The sequence below is a fragment of the Mya arenaria genome, chromosome 3, assembly GCF_026914265.1.
Source record: "Mya arenaria isolate MELC-2E11 chromosome 3, ASM2691426v1".
NCBI classification, from domain to species: Eukaryota; Metazoa; Mollusca; class Bivalvia; order Myida; family Myidae; genus Mya; species Mya arenaria.
This window is the reverse complement of record NC_069124.1, coordinates 73906458-73926937: the sequence shown is the minus strand read 5'-3', so window position 1 is coordinate 73926937 and position 20480 is coordinate 73906458. Positions and strand designations below refer to the sequence as shown.

At 35.0% G+C, this 20480-nt stretch overlaps 3 protein-coding genes across 7 annotated transcripts in view; 2 read left to right on the top strand and 1 right to left on the bottom strand.

The window, feature by feature from the left end:
- Positions 1-54: 54 nt before the first annotated feature.
- On the top strand, positions 55-16066 carry LOC128225592 (28S ribosomal protein S29, mitochondrial-like). Its single transcript, XM_052935480.1, has 13 exons — positions 55-135; positions 1983-2269; positions 3517-3618; positions 5992-6100; positions 7409-7501; positions 7686-7834; positions 8905-8979; positions 9782-9861; positions 11869-11950; positions 12732-12791; positions 14131-14238; positions 14946-15060; positions 15859-16066. The coding sequence occupies exons 1-13, from the start codon at positions 120-122 to the stop codon at positions 15942-15944; spliced, it is 1362 nt and encodes a 453-aa protein (XP_052791440.1). The 5' UTR covers positions 55-119; the 3' UTR covers positions 15945-16066.
- A 65-nt stretch (positions 16067-16131) lies between these two features.
- Positions 16132-19631, bottom strand: LOC128225593 (uncharacterized). Its single transcript, XM_052935481.1, has 7 exons — positions 19609-19631; positions 18296-18415; positions 18100-18145; positions 17471-17637; positions 16985-17074; positions 16680-16764; positions 16132-16258 (listed from the first exon to the last, which is right to left on the bottom strand). Exons 1-7 carry the CDS (start codon positions 19623-19625, stop codon positions 16172-16174), a joined length of 612 nt encoding a protein of 203 aa, XP_052791441.1. The 5' UTR covers positions 19626-19631; the 3' UTR covers positions 16132-16171.
- Positions 19632-19727: 96 nt separating this feature from the next.
- Positions 19728-20480, top strand: part of LOC128227510 (early endosome antigen 1-like) — a 39473-nt gene continuing 38720 nt past the window's right edge. For 2 of the 5 annotated variants that reach the window (XM_052938131.1, XM_052938128.1), the window contains exon 1: positions 19798-19831. The gene's annotated coding sequence lies outside the window, so the exon portion shown is untranslated. Of the gene's footprint in view, positions 19832-20480 lie in introns of all 5 variants that reach the window. The other 3 variants (XM_052938129.1, XM_052938130.1, XM_052938132.1) reach the window with 3 other exon arrangements.

The following is a 20480-nucleotide window of genomic DNA, read 5'->3' as shown; positions in this document are numbered from 1 at the left end:
ATCATTATTATGATGGTTTTACAATATTTTTAATAAAAATATATTACCCGAACTACACAACCAAAAATGGCTGCGCCCATGTGAATGTCATAAATTTTGATTAAAACGAAATTTTAAATATGAAAAGAACACGTTGTAAGTAAATATAACGGTAAATGTGTCAATCGATATTTAATAAAATCCCTAATAAATTAAGTTGAATATTATCTCATGTGCCACCACTAAACTTTAATGTTGAATCAAATGGCTATAATTCGGACTGTTGCATTTCACTGTTACATTTCGGATACTTGTCCACATGCGGGTTATTGCGTATTCATTTCACACGGTTGTCAGCGAATAGTTGGTGTTGTCCGGGATTTAATTTTGTCATGCACCGAGATATTTTAGAATGTTTTGCACATGTGTTTGTTACATAAAGACAGCGTATGTAGTTCCCACGTCCCTACCAATCACTGCATCACTCCTCCAAACTTGATCACAGAGACTTGAATGTATGATGCAGATCCCAACAGCTGCCCCTGGCTTACTTTTAATAGTCTCCTGTGGCCTTAGCTGAATAAAATCAGTCTTGATCCTGAAATAGTCTAAAATAAGAGACGTGTTATACGGGATTCTTCCAATCCCTAACATCTAAACGGGTTTGTGCAAAAACTGGGTGGGTTTGAAAAATATTGAAATTGTATTTAGTGAAGTATTTTGTGTTTGAAATGGATAATAAAGGTTTATATTCATATTTTTACATGTAAACACAAAGCTATTTTGCACAAAACAATCATTAAACACATGATCTACCTTTCTAATAAAACAAAACTTGACTGACACAGACAACAATTATGCCAAGCAGAACAACTCGACTCAATCATAATAACTCGGCCACCTCCGACAAGCTTCGTGATAGACCTCGTAAATACAATTGTAACAACTCGGCCATGACCGAAGTGCTCCGATTGATGTAAAATTGTGAACTGCAGCCTTGCGTTATGTTTTGACAGAATGAAATGAAGAAAACACCAACAAACTCATAATTATTCGTTGGATATTTATTTTTTGTGTACGGAACTAATATACAAAAACATTATCTAGTAATATTTCTTGTTTTTATGATATTTTATGGACGCAATATGCTTTAACCCGGAATCCCGATCGGAACAACTACCCACTTTTGGTACAAAACAATTTGTACGTGAAGGATTTGCCATATCAAAAAGAAATCCGTCAACGTACAATTATTTGGACTAGATTCTGAAAATGATAAAACAACAACATTTTATGGGCTGCTTATCACAATCATCATGGGACACAATACAACTATTAATCATGATTTGTCGACAATATTTCAACTTTCTATAAAATCAAAAAATTCCATAGGATTATATAATTGACAAGAGAAGAAACTCTCCAAAACACGATTGTCATGAAACCGGTAAACATCCAGTTCAGACATGAATTTTATAGCTAATGTACCAATCCTAAGCATATCACTGCGTTTTGCTCAAAGAATAATCATTTTTACATTGAAATGACACAAAAATCTTACCGGTTATTCCAAATTGTAGCAGAAATCCGATTAAAAATATACACACTGTCGCCAAAATTATGCCATACACAAGTCTATTCGACTAATTATACTGCTGTTGTGAGTGCCTGAAATGATCTCGATGATATGATGATACCATCAGGATCATCTAAGCGCTCATAACAGCAGTATAATTAGTCGGAAAGACCTGTGTATGACGAAATTTTGGCGATAGTGTGTATATTTGTAATTGGATTTCTGCTACAATTTGGAATAACCGGTAAGATTATTGTGTCATTTCAATATAAAAATGATTATTCTGATTACAGAGGTATACAATTGACAGGACATTACACTCCTGTTGAGGAAACATCACAATGATCACATAATTCAAACACTGGATAATACTCTGATATGTAACAAAGATACACCCTTTGATTGTTTCTTTAATATTTATTTTCAGGTTATTTCAGTTTGATCAAACATTGTTCCGGTCAACCATTGTGTAGATCTCAGCCAAGACTCCAAGAGTTACACTTAGCTTCATGTGATCAGAAATTGCCTTTATTGCATTTCCTAACAGCCAGACATGTTCAAGGGACTTGTAGCAGATTAGCTTACAGTACTTCAGTAGAAGAAACCTTAGACCCAGAAGCTGAGAGTGAACTTCCGCCACCACCAACCAGAACGGTTTCAGTGGATCCAGAGACATCAGTTAACTTAAATATCAGGACTCAAAGTAATGATCCAGTAAGTTTCCAGTAAGACGGTCACACTAAGAACTCAATGTTCAAGGGGTCACATTCGGTAGTAAAACTTTATGCAAATATGTCATCTGTAAAACTGTAATTAGCCTGACGTTGGTTATGATTCAATCATTCAATTGACTAATTAAGGAATTATATGTCGGGGTTAATTAAAAGCACATGGTTGTATAGTCCAGTGGCTAACTGACCACATCTTACAAACAAGTAACCAGAGCAATGCATGATGATGCCATGGGCGTCCTGTTAATTCTATCCTGTTTGTGTAATCAATCATCACAAATTTTCATCGCTTGGAGGCAAAATTCTTGTCCCAAGCTTGGAAATAAAAGTTAAGAGATAATGCTATAAAGGTGAAGTTTCAATGTTATTTATTTAACAGCAATTATTAAGAAAGTTACATTAACTTATACTAAGTCAGTCTCCTTTGCAATAATGGTGGCATTTTATTATGGGATAAACTGTAGGAGCTTGGAGGAAACCCACTTGTCCGGCTTGCTAACCACCAACCAAACTCACATGCCCTCTGGCTGGGACTCGAACCTTTGTTGCTGTGGTGAGAAGCGAGTGTGCTAACCACCGTGCTAACCGGACAACAAAGTTCAAATTTGTGATAAAGCAATTGAAAGCACTTTTATCACAAATAGTTAAATGCTTTTATTAACCTATATTTTATTACAATAGGTCTATTGAATTATGACTCATCATCGATGAATTAAGTATAATACTAGGTCTAAACCAATAACTAACACTGCGACATGTTGTCATGAAACCTTCTCATTTTAGGGAACCATGATTACGGTTAATGTCTTTGATTAAGTTTGAAAGTCAGATAAAAAGTTCCAGCAACGCTAGAGTTGTGCATTACAATATGGTATCATACATGTATTGATGGATATTGCCTACAAGTTCCATGTTCAAATTTTAAGTAGACTGGATTGATTGGGGTGAAGAATCGCCTAGCCTCTGAGGGGTCCTAGGTTCTTTATTTACTTGTATAGTAAATTTTTTGAAAATCTTCTTTTCTGAAACCGCAAGGGTCAAACTCTTGATATTTAGTATGCAGCCTCATGTAGTGGTCGTTTACCAACATCCTTTATAACCACTGACTATTTGACTTGTCATTTTAATCAGGTGAATGATATAGGGTGATTTTGGCCCTTTTGTTTTGTTTTTGATATTTACTGACAATATTGCTTCATGTGAGTGAATGCGTGTTTTCTTTTTTTCAAGGCCAAACATACTTCTGATGACGAGGGATTGTTTTACACTGTACCTAAAGAGGAGTATGAGAAGTATGTGCAGGATGGACAGTGGCACACTTTTCATAGACAGGTACACACACTTCTTTTAAATGCCTGTTTTAAAACAATAGGACATATTATAGTTTTACCTGTGGATTGCGGGCAGGTATCCAGCGGGTGGTGTCCAGTATGTTGTCTGCTCAATAACTTTAGAAGCCTTTGTCCAATCATTACTGAAGTTGCTCAGAATGTGTATTGGCATAACGTCTTGGACAAGTTTGATAACCAGCCATAGTGCATCAGTCTTGTCCAATCATCCCGAAATTTAGTCAGAATGTGAATGGGCATAATATCTCGGAAAACGTCAATAACCAGCCATATCACTGTAGTCACTCAGTCAAGAGTTAAAGCTAGAATAGAAATGACCTTAAATTGGTCTTGTCTGCTCAATAACTTTAATAAGAAATGTTTGTCCAAATCCTCACCAATTTGGTCAGAATGTGTATGGGCATAGTATCTCGGTCAAAACCAGCCATATTACTCTAGTCGTTCAAGAGTTAGTGCCCTTTAATTATACCCCCACAAACGAAGTTTGAGGGGGTATATAGGAGTGAGCTTGTCGGTCTGTCGGTCGGTCTGTCTGTAGGTCGGTAACTCATGAAAGGCTAGACAGATTTGAAAATTTTTTGGTACACAGGTGTAACATCAGAAGATACAGGTCAAGTTCGATATTGGGGCTGGTGGGGCCAAGGTCAAGGTCACTGTTACTAAAAATAGAAAAACGGTTTCCGGACGATAACTCATGAAAGGCTTGACAGATTTGAAAAATTTTTGGAACACAGGTGTAACATCAGAAGATACAGGTCAAGTTTGATATTGGGGCTGGTGGGGCCAAGGTCAAGGTCACTGTTACTAAAAAATGAAAAACGATTTTAGAAAAACGGTTTCGGGACGATAACTCATGAAAGGCTTGACAGATTTGAAAAAATTATGTTACACAGGTGTACCATCAGAAGATACAGGTCAAGTTCCATATTGGGGCTGGTGGGGCCAAGGTCAAGGTCACTGTTACTAAAAAAAGAAAAACGGTTTTCGGACGATAACTCATGAAAGGCTAGACGGATTTGAAAAAATTTTGGTACACAGGTGTAACATCAGAAGATACAGATCAAGTTAGTGAGCTTGTCGGTCGGTCGGTTTCGATATTGGGGCTGGTAGGGCCAAGGTCAAGGTCACTGTTACTAAAAATAGAAAAACGGTTTCCGGACGATAACTCATGAAAGGCTTGACAGATTTGAAATTTTTTTGGTACACAGGTGTAACATCAGAAGAAGGTGTAACATCAGAAGATACAGGTCAAGTTCAATATTGGGGTTGGTAGGGCCAAGGTCAAGGTCACTGTTACTAAAAATAGAAAAACGGTTTCTAGACGATAACGCATGAAAGGCTTGACAGATTTGAAATTTTTTTGGTACACAGGTGTAACATCAGAAGATACAGGTCAAGTTCGATATTGGGCTGGTGGGGCCAAGGTCAAGGTCACTGTTACTAAAAAAAGAAAAAAGGTCTCTGGACGATAACTCATGAAAGGCTAAACGGATTTGAACAATTTTTGGTACACAGGTGTAACATCAGAAGATACAGATCAAGTTCGATATTGGGGCTGGTGGGGTCAAGGTCACTGTTACTAGGAATAGAAAAATGGTTTCCGGATGATAACTCATGAAAGGCTTGACAGATTTGAACATTTTTTGGTACACAGGTGTAACATCAGAAGATACAGGTCAAGTTCGATATTGGGGCTGGTGGGGCCAAGGTCAAGGTCACTGTTACTAAAAATAGAAAAATGGTTTCTGCTTCATAACTTTAATTGGGCATGAGATATTGTTATGAAACTTGCTGTAAAGGCAGCCTCTGTGAAGACAATGCTTGTGATTGAAAATGGGGCCAGTGGAGTAAAGGTTTTTGTGCACTGTTACGAAAATAGAAAAACGGTTTCCGAACAAACAATACATGCATGATAAAAGAAGATGCAGTGTGCAGTAACCTTCGAGTTGTGGCCTCTTTTCAAAGAATGGTTTGCCATTCGTGTTGCCAGGCGGCATTTGGGGGTATTGGTCACTCCTGTGACAGCTTTAGTTATAGAAATAACCTAAAATTGGTCTTGTCCGATCAATAATTTTAAAATACTTTGTCTAATAATCACCAAAATTGGGTGTCCTTAAATCAGGACGGGTGTATTTTGTGACAGTTGATGACTTGAAGCTATTGTTAATTACTACATTCTTGTTTTAGTGTAAAAGAAAATACAGAACAAATTTCCAAACATTGACAAATTAGAGGAACATTATCTGTAATACTAATTATACTTTTAATGTAGTGCAATACTATGTAGTACTTACTTATTGAAAGGTAAACTCATTCAAGCCCTATTGATCCCCGTTTCATGTTGTTTTGATTGTAGGTGAAGACCTTTCAGGAGTGTGCAATTATGGTGCGACGTCCTGCCCTCGACCTGTTCAGGATGGTTGATAGCTTAAATCTCAGTCTCCCTCCTGCCAGGTTCCTTTTCTGTATCTTTTACAAAACATGTCAAACACCATTGGTTTTGCATATTTACACCAATGTATGTATTATAAATATCATCATGTTTTTCGTTGCTTATTTGGAAGTTAGTCCTAAGGATATGTGTGGAAGACAGTTAAGTGGCTTGCGAAGCTACTGGCTAACCAGTCTTTTAACATTGCAGATATTAAGGTCTGAAAAGATTAACAGTCATTATAAACAGGGGAACTTCAGGCCCCACTAACCATATATTGAAACTTTTGAAAGAAAAAAAAACCCTGTGACAGCGGAGTTAAAATTTGAACAACATCATTATTGTTGACATATAGGGGTTTCTTTTGTCGGTGTCGGTGGCGGGTGTGTCCTGTTTTCACTTGTCCGGGGCATATCTCGTAAACTATTAGGGGTCTCAACTTGAAATTTCATTATTATGAGATAGATCTCAATGAGGACAAGTGCAGTGCACAAGAACTGTTATTCTATCTTCCATATTTTCAGAGTTATTGCCCTTTGTTAATTTTCATGCTTAAAGTTTTGTCCGGGCATATCTTGTAGAATATAAGAGTTATCAACTTGAAACTTCATATGTAGATAGATCTCATGGAGGGCAAGTGCAGTGCACTATAACAGCAACTCTTGCTTTTTTAGTTTTAGAGTGATTGCCCTTTGTTAATTTTCATGCTTAAAGTTTTGTCCGGGGCATATCTGAAAGAATATAAGAGGTATCAACTTGAAACTTCATAGCTAGATAGATCTCATTGAGGGCTAGTGCAGTGCAGTGCACAAGAACCGTAACTCCTGCTTCCATATATTTAGAGTTATTGCCCTTTATTAGTGGTATCAACTTGAAATTTCATTTGTAGATAGATCTCATTGAGGGTAAGTGAAGTGCCGAGAACTGTTACTCTATCTTTCATATTTTTAGAGTTATTGCCCTTTGTTAATTTTCATGCTTAAAGTTTAGTCTGAGGCATATCTTGTAGAAAATAAGAGGTATCAACTTGAAACTTCATAGCTAGATAGATCTCATTGAAGGCAAGTGCAGGGCACAAGAACCGTAACTCTTGCATCTATATGTTTAGATTTATGTTAATTTTCGTTGTTAATTTTTGTCCGGCTTAACGTTGTTACCTGCAGTTCAAATGCCACCTACACTTGAAAGTTAAATGGCAACATCATTGTCTATAAATGAATAAAATGCCAAATCTAACATCTATAATGTCAACAGTAAATAATTCATCAGGCGACACATCTGACTCGCAGAGTTCTAGTTTATTTTATGGCGCATTACCAGAAGTTTCTTTAACTTGTGTTAGATGGTCCACAGGGAAACGGAAAAACTGTCACACTTGCCCATGTTGTTCACAAATATGCCAAAGAAGGCTGGCTCACTATTCACTTCCCTAACAGTAAGTAGCTCACAAAAAATTTGCATTCAAATCATCAATTTATTCTTTGCCTTTTTGAGCAAATTTCAATAGAACAATCAAATAAATCACCAATATAATAAACATAGATGCCTTTTTATCTGCAATAAATAATTATATGAAAGTTGAATTTTTGACTTCTGAAAATTACGTTTATGTATTCCAGTGTTGAATTTGATACGGTATCATCGTGTTGTCCAGCGATCGTATGTTGCGTCCTTTTACAACAAGTCTCGCTATGACCTCACAGAAGATTCTGGTAGATGGCTTGCATTCTTCCTTGAACAAAATAGAGAACTGCTTGCAAAATTCCAAGTAAGTGGTTCTATTTATGTTTAATGCACTTAGGCTTCTAGTGTCTTAGTTTCTTACATGAATAAGACTAAATGCACTTTGTAAGTCTGCATTCCTAAGCAAGAAATAAATATTTAGGCTGGTACATTTAGCTAGGTGTTAAATTATATAGATTTTGATTGCATATCAATATTGTAGCATTTGTGTACAATATACAAATATGGCCGTTACTTTATGGATTATGGTAACCACTGTTCAGTGTGTGTATACCACATCGTAACCTTAGTGCAAGAACTCAATATCTGCTTCTATATCTATATGCAGTTATTGAGTAATTGCACTAAGGTGACGACATGATAAATTATGTCATGTATGCTATGTCGGAAGGGAACATTTTGCTTAAAATAATGACTTAAATCAAAGATAACTTTTCTTCTACTACACTATGTTAAATAAAAAAAAAGGGCAGTCTATCAGACTATGCCGCTTAAAGTGCCCAGTCTTCGTTTTATTGCCGAAGTTTGATAAGGTGACTAGTTTCATCAAACACTTTGACAAACCTGTTTTCAAAATAATATTTTGACAGTGCTCAGTCAGACGGCCATATTGTGAAAAGGTTTGTGAAAGTTTTGTTTGAAAGTAAATTCTCAATCAAACTCTGGTAAAAGAACGAAGGCGGGGCTCCGTAAGCGGTGTAGACTGCGCTATGTTTATCTTTGTTTAAAGTCTTCATTCGAAGCAAAGTAATGCCTTCCTACATAGAATATATGACGCAATTTATCACGTGGTATACACACACTAATTGTTTACTTTTGAATATTTCACTATTGTTTTTGTAACATTTGCCTGACAAATGTTCTGCATAAATGACTGATAGGTCTTGCATTTGAAGGTAAAAACGGCATTTAAGAATTAAGTTTAAAGTATTATTTAAGGGTTCTTAATTTTAAGACTTCCAGGACGTCCAATGTCTATACATGTGAGAGGAAAATTTCTTAAAAAAAGTAACATCTCATGTTAAAAATGGTTGTTTTTTAAGATTCCTTCAGATGTAACTCAGAATGCCCATTTTGATGTAGTTAATGTTTCAGACTACAAAGGACTACCAGTGGTCAGAAAGGGAGTCTACGTCTGCAGGCACACCACTCACCGATGTTGTGTTCTTGGTAAGAGGACATAACTCTCAAATGAATTCAAAATTTTATGACTGACCATATTGCTGTGATTTCACTGATTAAACTTCCTTCTGAATAAATATAAATGTTTGATCTGTGTATGTCCCAACCTGTCACGAACCTTGTGTTGCCTGTATCTTTGAAAGTATTTCACCTACACACATGAACCTTGTAGGAAATATTGATCAGCATGAGAAATTGTGTACCAGCAATTTGTGTTACATTTCTCATCTCACAAAAGTCATAGCCCTTGACTCGTTAAAGAAATAGTAAGATTGGTCTTAGAAATATTGTGTTAGGCTGATATATCAAGAGCAGATTGCTGGTTAGTTTTATAATGCACATGTATGCTCAAGTTGTTAATTCCAAAACACATGACAATAAACCATTCCCGTTTCGTGGCCAAGTCAGTATTCATCACCTGTATGATAGCTCTTGTTTTCAATAACACAGTCTATGAGTTTTTGTCTTGGGATACTTGTCAAACATGTACTTGAGTGTTTATTTGTTGAATTACTGTTACTTTTATAAGAACCACATTAGAGTTTTTTGGGGGTTTTTTACAACTCACAAATCAGAATGGTGACAAGGCAGCGCTTAACCATGCAGCATGTAGTGTGCGGATAAATTACAGCAATGTTCAATTATATTGAATGCTGTCCTTGACAATTTATTTGAGTTACTGCACCCAATACTCTTGTGATACAAGAACTTTACTCTCGGGTATAATTTTAATTATTTGGGTAGTGGGTGAAGTAACTATTACTATCAATATTGCATTATCTTGCTTCAGGGAATAGACCGGATCAAATTTGCTGCTGACTGCATTGGCGTTTTATTAAAAGAAATCAAGGCACAAGCAGCTGAGAAAGAGTAAGTGATCCATTAACTCCTTGTAAGTACATTTTAAAGAACTATGAAAGGAACTCTTGAAAGACACAGGTGTCACACTATGCAGGTAACAAATCCAGTCATCTCTGATCTAGTTTTGAAGATCATATCATATAAGTGCATCTTGATTGCTACCTTGTTAGCATTGGCGGGTGGTCATGCGTTAATAATTTTGCGTTAAAGTTTTCATTTTATGTAATAAAATCAAGAGTTTTTATCCAATGGTAATCAAACTTCATACAATGGTAGAGCATAATGGGAGGAAATGCAGTGTACAATAACCATAACTCTTTTCTTGCTTATTACTGAGTAATTGCCCCTTGTTGCTTTTTTTGTCCGGAGTTTAACTTGAAAAGTACTGGATGGAATTCATTGGAACTTCATACAATGGTAAAGCACAGTGAGAGGAAGTGCAGTGTACAATAACCATAACTCTGTTCTTGCTTATTACTGAGTTATTGCCTCTTGTTACCTTTTTTTTTGTCCGGAGTATAACTTGAAAAGTACTGGATGGAATTCATTGGAACTTCATACAATGGTAAAGCACAGTGAGAGGAAGTGCAGTAATCAAGAACCATGACTCTACCTTAACTAATTACTGAGTTATTGCCCTTTTTTTGCTGTCAGTTTTTTTTCCAGACATTAACTTGCAACCTACTAGATGGAATTTATTAACCCTTCATAAAATGGTAAAGCACAATGAGAGGAAATGAAGTGCACAAGAACCATAACTATATTACAGCTTATTACAGAGTTACTGCCCTTTGTTACTTTTTTCTTGTCCGGAGCATAATTTAAAAACTATTGGATTGGATTCAATAAAACTTCATACAGTGATAGATCATAATGAGAGGGAGTGCAGTGTACAGGAACCACAATTCTATTTCAGCTTTTTACATAGTTAGTGCCCTTTTTTACTTTTTCTTGTCCGGTGCATAACTTGAAAACTATTAGATGGAATTTAATAAAACTTCATACAGTGATAGATCATAATGAGAGGGAGTGCAGTGTACATGAACCACAATTCTATTTCAGCTAATTACAGAGTTACTGCCCTTTGTTTCTTTTTTCTTGTCTGGAGCATAAGTTGAAAACTATTGGATGGAATTTAATAAAACTTCATACAGTGATAGATCATAATGAGAGGAAGTGTAATGTACAGGAACGGCAATTCTTTTTCAGCCAATTACAGAGTTATTGCCCTTTGTTACCTTTTTCTTGTCCGGAGCATAACTTGAAAACTATTGGATGGAATTTAATAAAACTTCATACAGTGATAGATCATAATGAGAGGGAGTGCAGTGTACAGGAATTGCAATTCTATTTCAGCTAATTAAAGAGTTACTGCCTTAGGAGAAAGAATTCCACGGCCATTAAAATTCATTAATTTTTGTCAAATCTTTATGAAACTTGCTGTCTACTTGTTGTCTTAAACATTTGTGAATATGGGTCACCTCAGATCAAAAACTAGGTCACTAGGTCAAATCTTGCAGGCAACAACTAAATTCAATTGCTATTTTATAAACTTATATCCCAATCATGAATTTCATATCTACCCATGTTTTTCAAAATATTTAATTTTAATTAACTTTAAAAATATTTGTGTACATGAAATCTTAGATGATAAAGTGTGTCATCTAGGGTCAAAAGTTAGGTCTCTGGGACTGATCTTTTTGGAAAAGCTGATGTATTAATAAAATTTTCATGTCTCCTCACACAAATGGAATAGTTTCTGTTCATCAGGCTATTTGTATGAACGATATCTCCGATAAGTATAAATATGGGTCTTTTTGGTTAAAAATACTAGGTCACTAACTCAAATCCTCCGTTTGCAAAATTTCATCGTCAAATAAAAATCCGGCTTTAATGCGGCGTTGCCGCATTGGCGTCTTGTTTTGTATAAAAAGTGTGTTATTTTGTGACCATTTTATCAACAGATAGTGCAGAAAAAAATACACCTTTTACATATAGTTGTTAATATTGTTACAGTATCAAAGTGCTGGTAGCTGTTGAGGGTGTTAATGCCTGCTGGAAAGATATCCACAGCATCTTGGATGAAGCTAAGCAACCGGTACGTAACTTGTTCTTTATCACAATGAACAAATGATATGTTTTAAACATAAGAATTTATTGTATCCTACACATAGGTGTGACAGAATCAGTTAGCGATGATTTTTTTTATATTCGGTACATAATTATGGGCAGCTGGTGGAATAAGTACAACTATAACCATACCTCTCCCTATAGCAATGTTATACTTCTAAGTGATGTCCTTTTAGTTTCCATTATTATAAGTCTCTGAATTGCAGAATGGGCACTGTATCCAAAGCTACTTCATGAAGACACCTTTATTTGCATCTTATTTTTATACCTTTACAGGCTGAACAACTTTACAGGCTGAACAAATCAAAAAATATCCAATGCTCCATACTTGTTTAATGATTTATATAAAAATACTGGACTCAGAGATCAAAGTTGGGTTTTTCTGGCACTGACAGGGCTATCATCATTTAGAATATCAGATGTTACTTTTGTCTTCATCTTTTACACGTAGCATGGCAGACACAAAGGGATCAAATTGACTGGCGGTGTCGGCATCCACATCATTGCCTGGGCATCATACTGTCATTTTTCCTCTCCTTGTCTTAACAAAACTTGGCAGCAATGTTTCTGATATAATATCTTGACTGAGTTCAATTAGCAGGCAGGTCACCATTGTCCATCTAGAGTTGAGCCTTGAATTATCAAAATAATGGGCGCTCCCAACAAGTGACACATCTCATTAGCAGAATTTTAGTTATTTGAAACCAACCATAAACAATGTTTATTAGTATTGTTTTTATTATCTGCAGGTGAATGCAAAGCATGTGTCACTCCTTCATCATATACGCACACTGTTTGAACCAAACTGGGTATGTATCTATGTTTTGTATATTTTATTTTGGTTAAGTAGAAACCCAATTTATCAGTCCTGTTCAAACATCTATGTTACTGGGACTATGATGTTATGAACTGAATGCAATATTCTCCTAATGTTTTGAGAGAATACCAGTGTGTAGTTTTATTTATCCCCCACCATGGAATGCACTTAGTCTGTCTGTCAGTCTGTCTGTCTGTCCGTAACATTTTGTGTCCGAGCTATAACTTACTTATGCATTGATGGATTACCATATTATTGGGTACAAATGTTGTCCTCATTGAGATGATGTGCAGTGAACTTGACCCGGGTCCATACCTCAAAGGTCAAGGTCACATGAGACATATAAAGGTCAGAGTACATATGCTTGTGTCAGCGCTATAACTTACTTATGCATTGATGGATTACCATATTACTTGGTACAAATGTTGTCCTCATTGAGACGCTGTGCAGTGACCTTGACCTGGGTCCATACCTCAAAGGTCAAGGTTACACGAGACATTTAAAGGTCAGAGTTCACATGCTCGTGTCCGCGCTATAACTTATTTATGCATTGATGGATTACCATATTACTTTATCGAAAATACCTATTTCATCAATGTTATAAATCAAGGACTCATTTTCCTTCTATTTTTTTTAGCCAAAATAACCTTGACATTGAGCTTACCTACACTACACACAATATGAATAACTTTCACAAATATCCTTTTAAAATATGTTCATATATTCAAGAATATTTAGGTAACTGATCAAACAACTTGTATTTTCTATATTCCCACTCTTGACCAGTGGTTGTGTGCAATTTTGGTCAAATTCAACATATCAGTCAGGTTGCGAGAAAAACAAAATATACTAAAAAACAACTGCGGGGGATATAGCCGTCCTTTGGACTGCCTTGTTCATGTTATTTCTGTTCTGTGTGAGCATAGGTCAAGTCCAGAATTATAGCATTTATTTGTTTTTGTTCATTTACAATAGTTTCCATATTTTTTCAGTTGCTACAATACTCATATAGATATAAAACTGCTGCAGACCCTACTTATAGATTAAAAAAAAAGAAATTTGTTACAAATTTAACTCCCAAAGAAAAACATTTTAGAAATTCAAATACCGGTAAATGAAAGGCCTCATGCGTTTCCCTCGATAAATATAACATTAACACTATCGAGGTTAAGGATGAAAGTGTAGGGTTTTATGCAGGTTTTAAGAAGGACAGGGGCCTGCAGAAAGGGGACAGAGTGCTATTAAAGGGAGAAAAGGGCAAAATGTGTCGGGCTTTGAGGAATTTGAATTTATATATGTACATGTGTAATATCAGTAATTATATGATCCAGGTTGGTGGGGTGTGTGTGGGTACTCTGTGCCCGAGTGTGGATGCCCTTGATGAGCCCCTGGAGGACACAAAGGTTCCCTACACACCACAGTACCTGCTTAAGAAAGAGGTGATACTTCCAAAATAAAGTGGTTGTAAGAATGTTCTGTTTATTCTCATAGAGGAAAAACACTGAGGTATTACCATAGCCTTGGTGTTGTCATTGTTGTCATGCAATATAATATGTTAGCCATAATATGTGATCTCTGGTGAAAACATTTGGCGAATTATTCCCCTTGATTGGCTAATACGACAAGTGTTGGCGTATGCTTGCAGAAGAAGGTCAAATATTGTCAACCTCTTGTTTTCTTAGTAGTCAAGGTAGTTTTTATACCTTTGAAATAGCTAAATTACCTATATACCTATGAAATATCTAAATTACCTATACATATGCAAATGAATAGTATGCAGAGGTTCTAACAGATTGTCGGTCCTAAACAAAAGATGGTGTTTCTTAGAGTATGAGGTATCCATGCTTGAAGCAGGGTAAAGCGGCCAAGACCAGTTTTCAAATTGATTTCAAAGTCATGTATATTCATTTCATGGTACTGTTTCCCATGCAAATGTCCTAGCAAAAAGCAATCTTTACAACTGTAGAATAGTCTTTACTTAAAATCTCTCAATCCCAGGATGAGTCTTGAACTTTAGAACCCCTGTGTATGATGTATAGTAGGTAGTAGGCATATCACATAGAAATATATTCTTTTTTTATCTCATTTATAAAATAAATTTTAATTCGTTTTATACATTGTAATATGTTTAGCCTATCTTTTTCAGGGTTTTGAGTTTATGGACCCATTCATCCCAATCCAAGTTCCAGAATTTTCAAATAGGGAAGCATTTAACATGGTGGATTATTTGATTGAACGGAAATGGATTCAGAGACCATCAGGTTAAACATCTTGTTGATAATATATGCCTCAAATGAATGGTGTATCCTAAAATGAATGATTTATAATGTTTAAATTTAAAATGGGTGAAAATAAAAGGTGATATAAGGACATCATGAATAGAAAGATTTTAGTATTCGGAACATAAAAACAAATATGAATCTGTAATTTTCAGTTAAAATACATGTATACATGTATGTCTTTAGCTATATTTTTCCTAAAATGCTTGATAAAATCAAAATTGATGTTGTAAATGTAGTTACCTGTACAAATAAGAAGCATTTTATTAGTAGTGGCAACATAGCTGCATGGTGCAGATTTTAACAGCCTACATTTGTGTGTTGGCGGGTTCTGACAAACATAAAGATACTGTCAAATCCATAGTTAAGCAAGATGCCCGTTTACAGTGGAAGAGATCGGGAATATAAGTTATCAGCACTAAATGTTTTTGACATTAAAGAAAAAACTAAAACTGTTCAAGATTCGTGCACATTCAATAATGCCCACCAGAAACTTGCACATTTTGAAAATGCATCAGCATTGCTCTCTTAATTTCAAAACAAAAACTAAAAAGAAAATTCTATGCATTATTTCCCCCCATGTTATAGTCCTCATTTCTATATAGTAGGACCATTTACTTAACTGATGCATTCTCACTGACATAGGGCATTTAAGGAGCTCACATCACTCCCAGTAATCCTCTTTATTACAAGAGGGTGTTGTAGTGGGGTTATTTATCACATCCAGTGATAGCTCTAGTCTAAATTTGGTCATCATCATCACGTCTTCTTTCATTCCAGCCAAAACTCACGAGGGCAAAAAGGAACTCATTATGCTGAGCAACAGGAAGCCTAAAGACTTTATGGAAGTTAGTGCTCTCTGGTAGAAATAACCAGAGTGTGTGCTTGTGATGACAGAGTTTGTGCATTTAATGAATATTTTTGATGTATGAAAATGAGTACAAAATGTATGCCTTTGGGTCTATGATTAAATAAAGCTGTTGATAGATCTATGTATTGATATTTTCTCCTTGTTACACATCACAAAAGACACACTTCATGTATGATGTTAATGTACAAAGTTCCTATTGCATCTTATATATTTGAAATTCTCTCATTCTTCTTTCCCTCTTTTAAATTTAAAGGAAAATGCCACATGTGGCTGATCCAGGTCAGGGCTTACAGTCTTATCTTCATCATGCTGCAATATAAATATAAAAGTCGACCCTTACTTTCTATTTAAGGTAAATTGAACTACTAGTATAACATATAAGCTTGTCTATTTTCAAATAAAAAAGTAAACGGTATCGACATATAACCTTGGTGTCATCTTCAGTTATCATGCTTAAGGTTTTACCTTGGCCATGACTAAAAAAAGTTTGAAGAAATTAAAAACATTCATATTAAGCTTGGTGCACATGTTGCAACAGACAATGTGCATATATGTAGAGCCCCATGACTCTGCTGATAATTATTCCCCTTGGTTCACTGAAAAAACAACAAGTGACAAGCAATGACATTTGATCCTCAATGCTCTTGTTTATGTTGCATTTTAAAATTTAAAAAATAATACTTCATTTAGAGATGGAAGAAAACTATGAACAACTCTAAAACAAACATGCCTGTTCAGAAGGAAAGTCCTGCTGCATTATTTTTCGTTGATTTTGGACGCCATCATAAACAGACCCAGATGTTGATTGTGATTCTCTAAGAAACAGAAGAGCATTTCAAACAGACAAAAAACATTGCAAGCTTATAAATTGTAATAATGCTAAATTATTCATGGCATATTGAAATGCGAGATAAAATGAGTTTAATGATGAATTACCGTACTGCACCTCAGACCTCAGTATCAAGTTCACTGGATATTCAGTAGAAAGAACAGATTGTGATCAAATGATACATGATATATGAAATGCACACTTACATTTTTGCAATTTTTCTGTGGAGTTCAAGAGTATGTGTCTCTACAGCTGTAAGCTTTTGGGTTCTCTTCTTTTTTAAATGCACCGTAGGTCTAGAAATAAGATATATATTTTTCACACCACTATTTTAACAAAGATGCTGTTAAAAATGTTGCTGAAAAATTATCATCACTCAGCGTTGTGCATTCAGCTTTGTGAAAATGGTCAATCCTCTTCCAAAACAAGAATACAATTAGGCATTTGTTGAACCATACTCTGGTCACTGAGGTGTGTGTTCCTTTAGATTATTTACAGGTGAAATAAAGAGAAAACTCTTACTCATCAAAACTACATAATATGTTAAAAGTAAAATGACATAAATCTTTATTGGAATATGCATTTTCCATGCTGAAAATAATGGGAAAAAATGAATAAATTAATTTACTTTTCTAACAATCTTGGGTGCTTTTCATTGATAAGACTAACACTGATAAATTCTTAAAACTTGCTTTTTATGACCAAACAGTTCACTTGGGTGAGGAAGTTCACTTAATCTGGGAGTAAAGTCCTCATCTAGAACATAACAGGTGGTTTTGTTGGTGCGTTTTCTGTGACAGTCTTCGTCTCTTTGACTCTCCTGGAAGCATGTTGACCTTGAAACAAGGTTACTGCTGGCCTTCAATGAATAACAAGTTACAGCAACAAAAATCAAAGAAAGAAAATCAAATTTTGATGAATGTAAGATCTTGCTCAGATTTCAAAAGCTTAAACATCTGGCAATCAAGTTCTAGTGTAGACAAAATGCAAGTTTAATATTGAAATTTTAAAAATGAACCACTATTGATTGATTTGCCTATTTTGATGAACTTTGACAAAAATTCAAAATACACTACTGATGTACATAAATAAAGTTTTAATGGCAAACACCACTGAGATTGTGTGTTTTTTTTTTCTTTCTATATCTAATAAAAACATTGTATTTTTTAAATCATTTATTAATGCATTAAAGTGTTAATGCAGACCAGAGCGCAAAGCACAGCAGACAATTAAATTAAAATTAAAACCAAAACATTGACTTGAATACGGGTTTAACTTGGGACAAAAAAGTATTGTGCTGGTATTGCTGTAGTATACTTGCCATTCCAAGAAAGGATGCTGTTTTATTTTCTACAAGTGGATGGAAACTGAAAAAAATGAAGTATTTCTGTTATATTTTGTACTGTAAACAAAAAATCTATCAATAATGAACTGATAAACTAATTTGAACTATAGCTGAGCTAAATGCATTAATGCATGCAATGCAGTATTACAGATACATGTAGTAATAAACCTACCGAAAAGTGTTGTTATTTTGAGTCTTTTTTTGGAATTGACCACTGCTCTCCATCCCCACTGTAAAGTTTCCTGCATCCACCCCAGCCCCATTTTCCTGCAGTCTTGATACCCTCTTGGACCTGATATATAAAACAAAAAGGTTGTAATACAATATCAAGAATACAGATCTGATATTGATTTTGTTTTTATAATCAATAACAATTAAGTGATCATCATTCATAAATAATGATTGAGTAATGTTAATACAGCCTACAACTTCAAAAAGGCTCTTCAAGTATTGGCACTCCGCTGGGGAATAAAACATAACTCTGTAAATGTTTTCTTCTCAGAAGACTGTTCATCAAGACAAGAAGTCTTACCAACATGCTCAAACAAATAGAACTACTACCTCTACGAGATGGAAGAAAGGCTCAGCACTTAACTTTCATTTACAAGGTGGTCGAAGGACACATACTGGCAATAAACATACAGTAGGATACCTCAACCCAAGAGCCAGAGTTTTTCAATTAAGGCTAAAACTTTTCCTGAGCATTTCTGAGACAATCTTGATGAAAGATCAGTTTGCAACAATCAAAAGTGGTTAAAGTTAGGACCGGGGCATGTTTATGCAAACTCAGACATTTTCAAACATTCATTCTTTTTCAGAACGGTGTACGATTGAACTCTCAGTGACTTAACAGTGATTTCGACAAGTGTTAACCCGATAAACTTCAGTAAAACCCTGTTTGTGTAAAATACATTATTGGTGTTATGGTGTAACCACAGATTGTCATACAGTAAATGGCTCTTGGGGAAAACTGTTGGCCTCTTTAAATAGGCCGGTCTTTCCCCTCGATTTCGGGTTTTGATCTTGTCCCCAATCCGCTTCATATGGCATATTTAAGCATCTTGTTTTGCATTAAACAAGTTCACATTCTCGCGAGTGAACCTCTTTGCTTGCCATAGAGTTAATGTCAATTGAGTCAAACGTAAGGTTACTTGTGTCAAAATGATCATAGCCAATATGAAGAACCTTAACATTTCTTATATTTAATTTCAACACGGACAGGTCTATACAGTACACCATAACCGATGTCAGCTTGAAGTATAACTAGATTTTACATTGGCGTCGCATTATTTATCAAAGGCATGGCATATCATCAGATGTGTATTTTATCTCAAATAATATTAATCCACATTTTAAACAAAACATTGAGTTAATGTAATCGTAAAAGCCGACAGTGTTTGCAACAGAATGTCACAATGAAATGTTTCTTAAATACTTTGTAGGGTAGATCCATAAGTCCATCTTTGAAACAAAAGATCGACTTACGTTATGAAATTGTTCATCGTGTAAAAAAGTCGTCTGCAAACCGAAACCGAAAGAAGACAAATCTAAAAATAGTTTACTGTATATTGAACGGAAATAAACGAGTACAAACCGGAAACAGGCGAGATTAACCGAAAATGACGTCTACAGGTTACCTATGTTGTTTACAAATGGCGGACAATTAGTGGCAATTAAAGGGAAACAGAAGTTTATTTAACTAAATCAGGTAAGTTCTTTTAGGTTGTTTAACTCTAAAAACAATGAAACACTTATGTCCGTACAGAACATTACGTCGTTGTTCCATGATATATTTCAAGATGTTGATAGATATTGATAGAAATGTAATGTGTATTTGTAAATGTAACTGTTTTACAGCGTGTTTTTTTAGAAATAATTGAAATATAACACAATATTGCAGATTGATTGATGGCCAAGCAAATAAACTTAAAACATATCCTGACAAATATGATTGATTAACTGAAGTTTTACATGTTATGGTCGTGTTAGTAAAATCTTTGTTTTTAATTCAGGATAAAGCATTTTGTAATGATTATGTTTCCTTGGCAAAAATCCAGTGAACTGTTTACAAAAACCGAAGAATCAATATGTCAGCACCAATTAAGAAATAATAATTTAACGTATTTAGTGTTCTACAACACAGTCAAAATCATCAGATATTGTTCCAACATGTAATTAATTTGACACTAAATACTAATATATTTAATCGTAAGCTGTTAAATGTCCTACTGATTGAGTTTTCAATAAGCAATTTTTAAGCATTTTACTTGTGTTTTTACTTTATTGTAGAAAAAATATATGCTTGCAACAATTACTATACTAACTATTAAAAATATTCTGGTTGTTTAACTTACTAG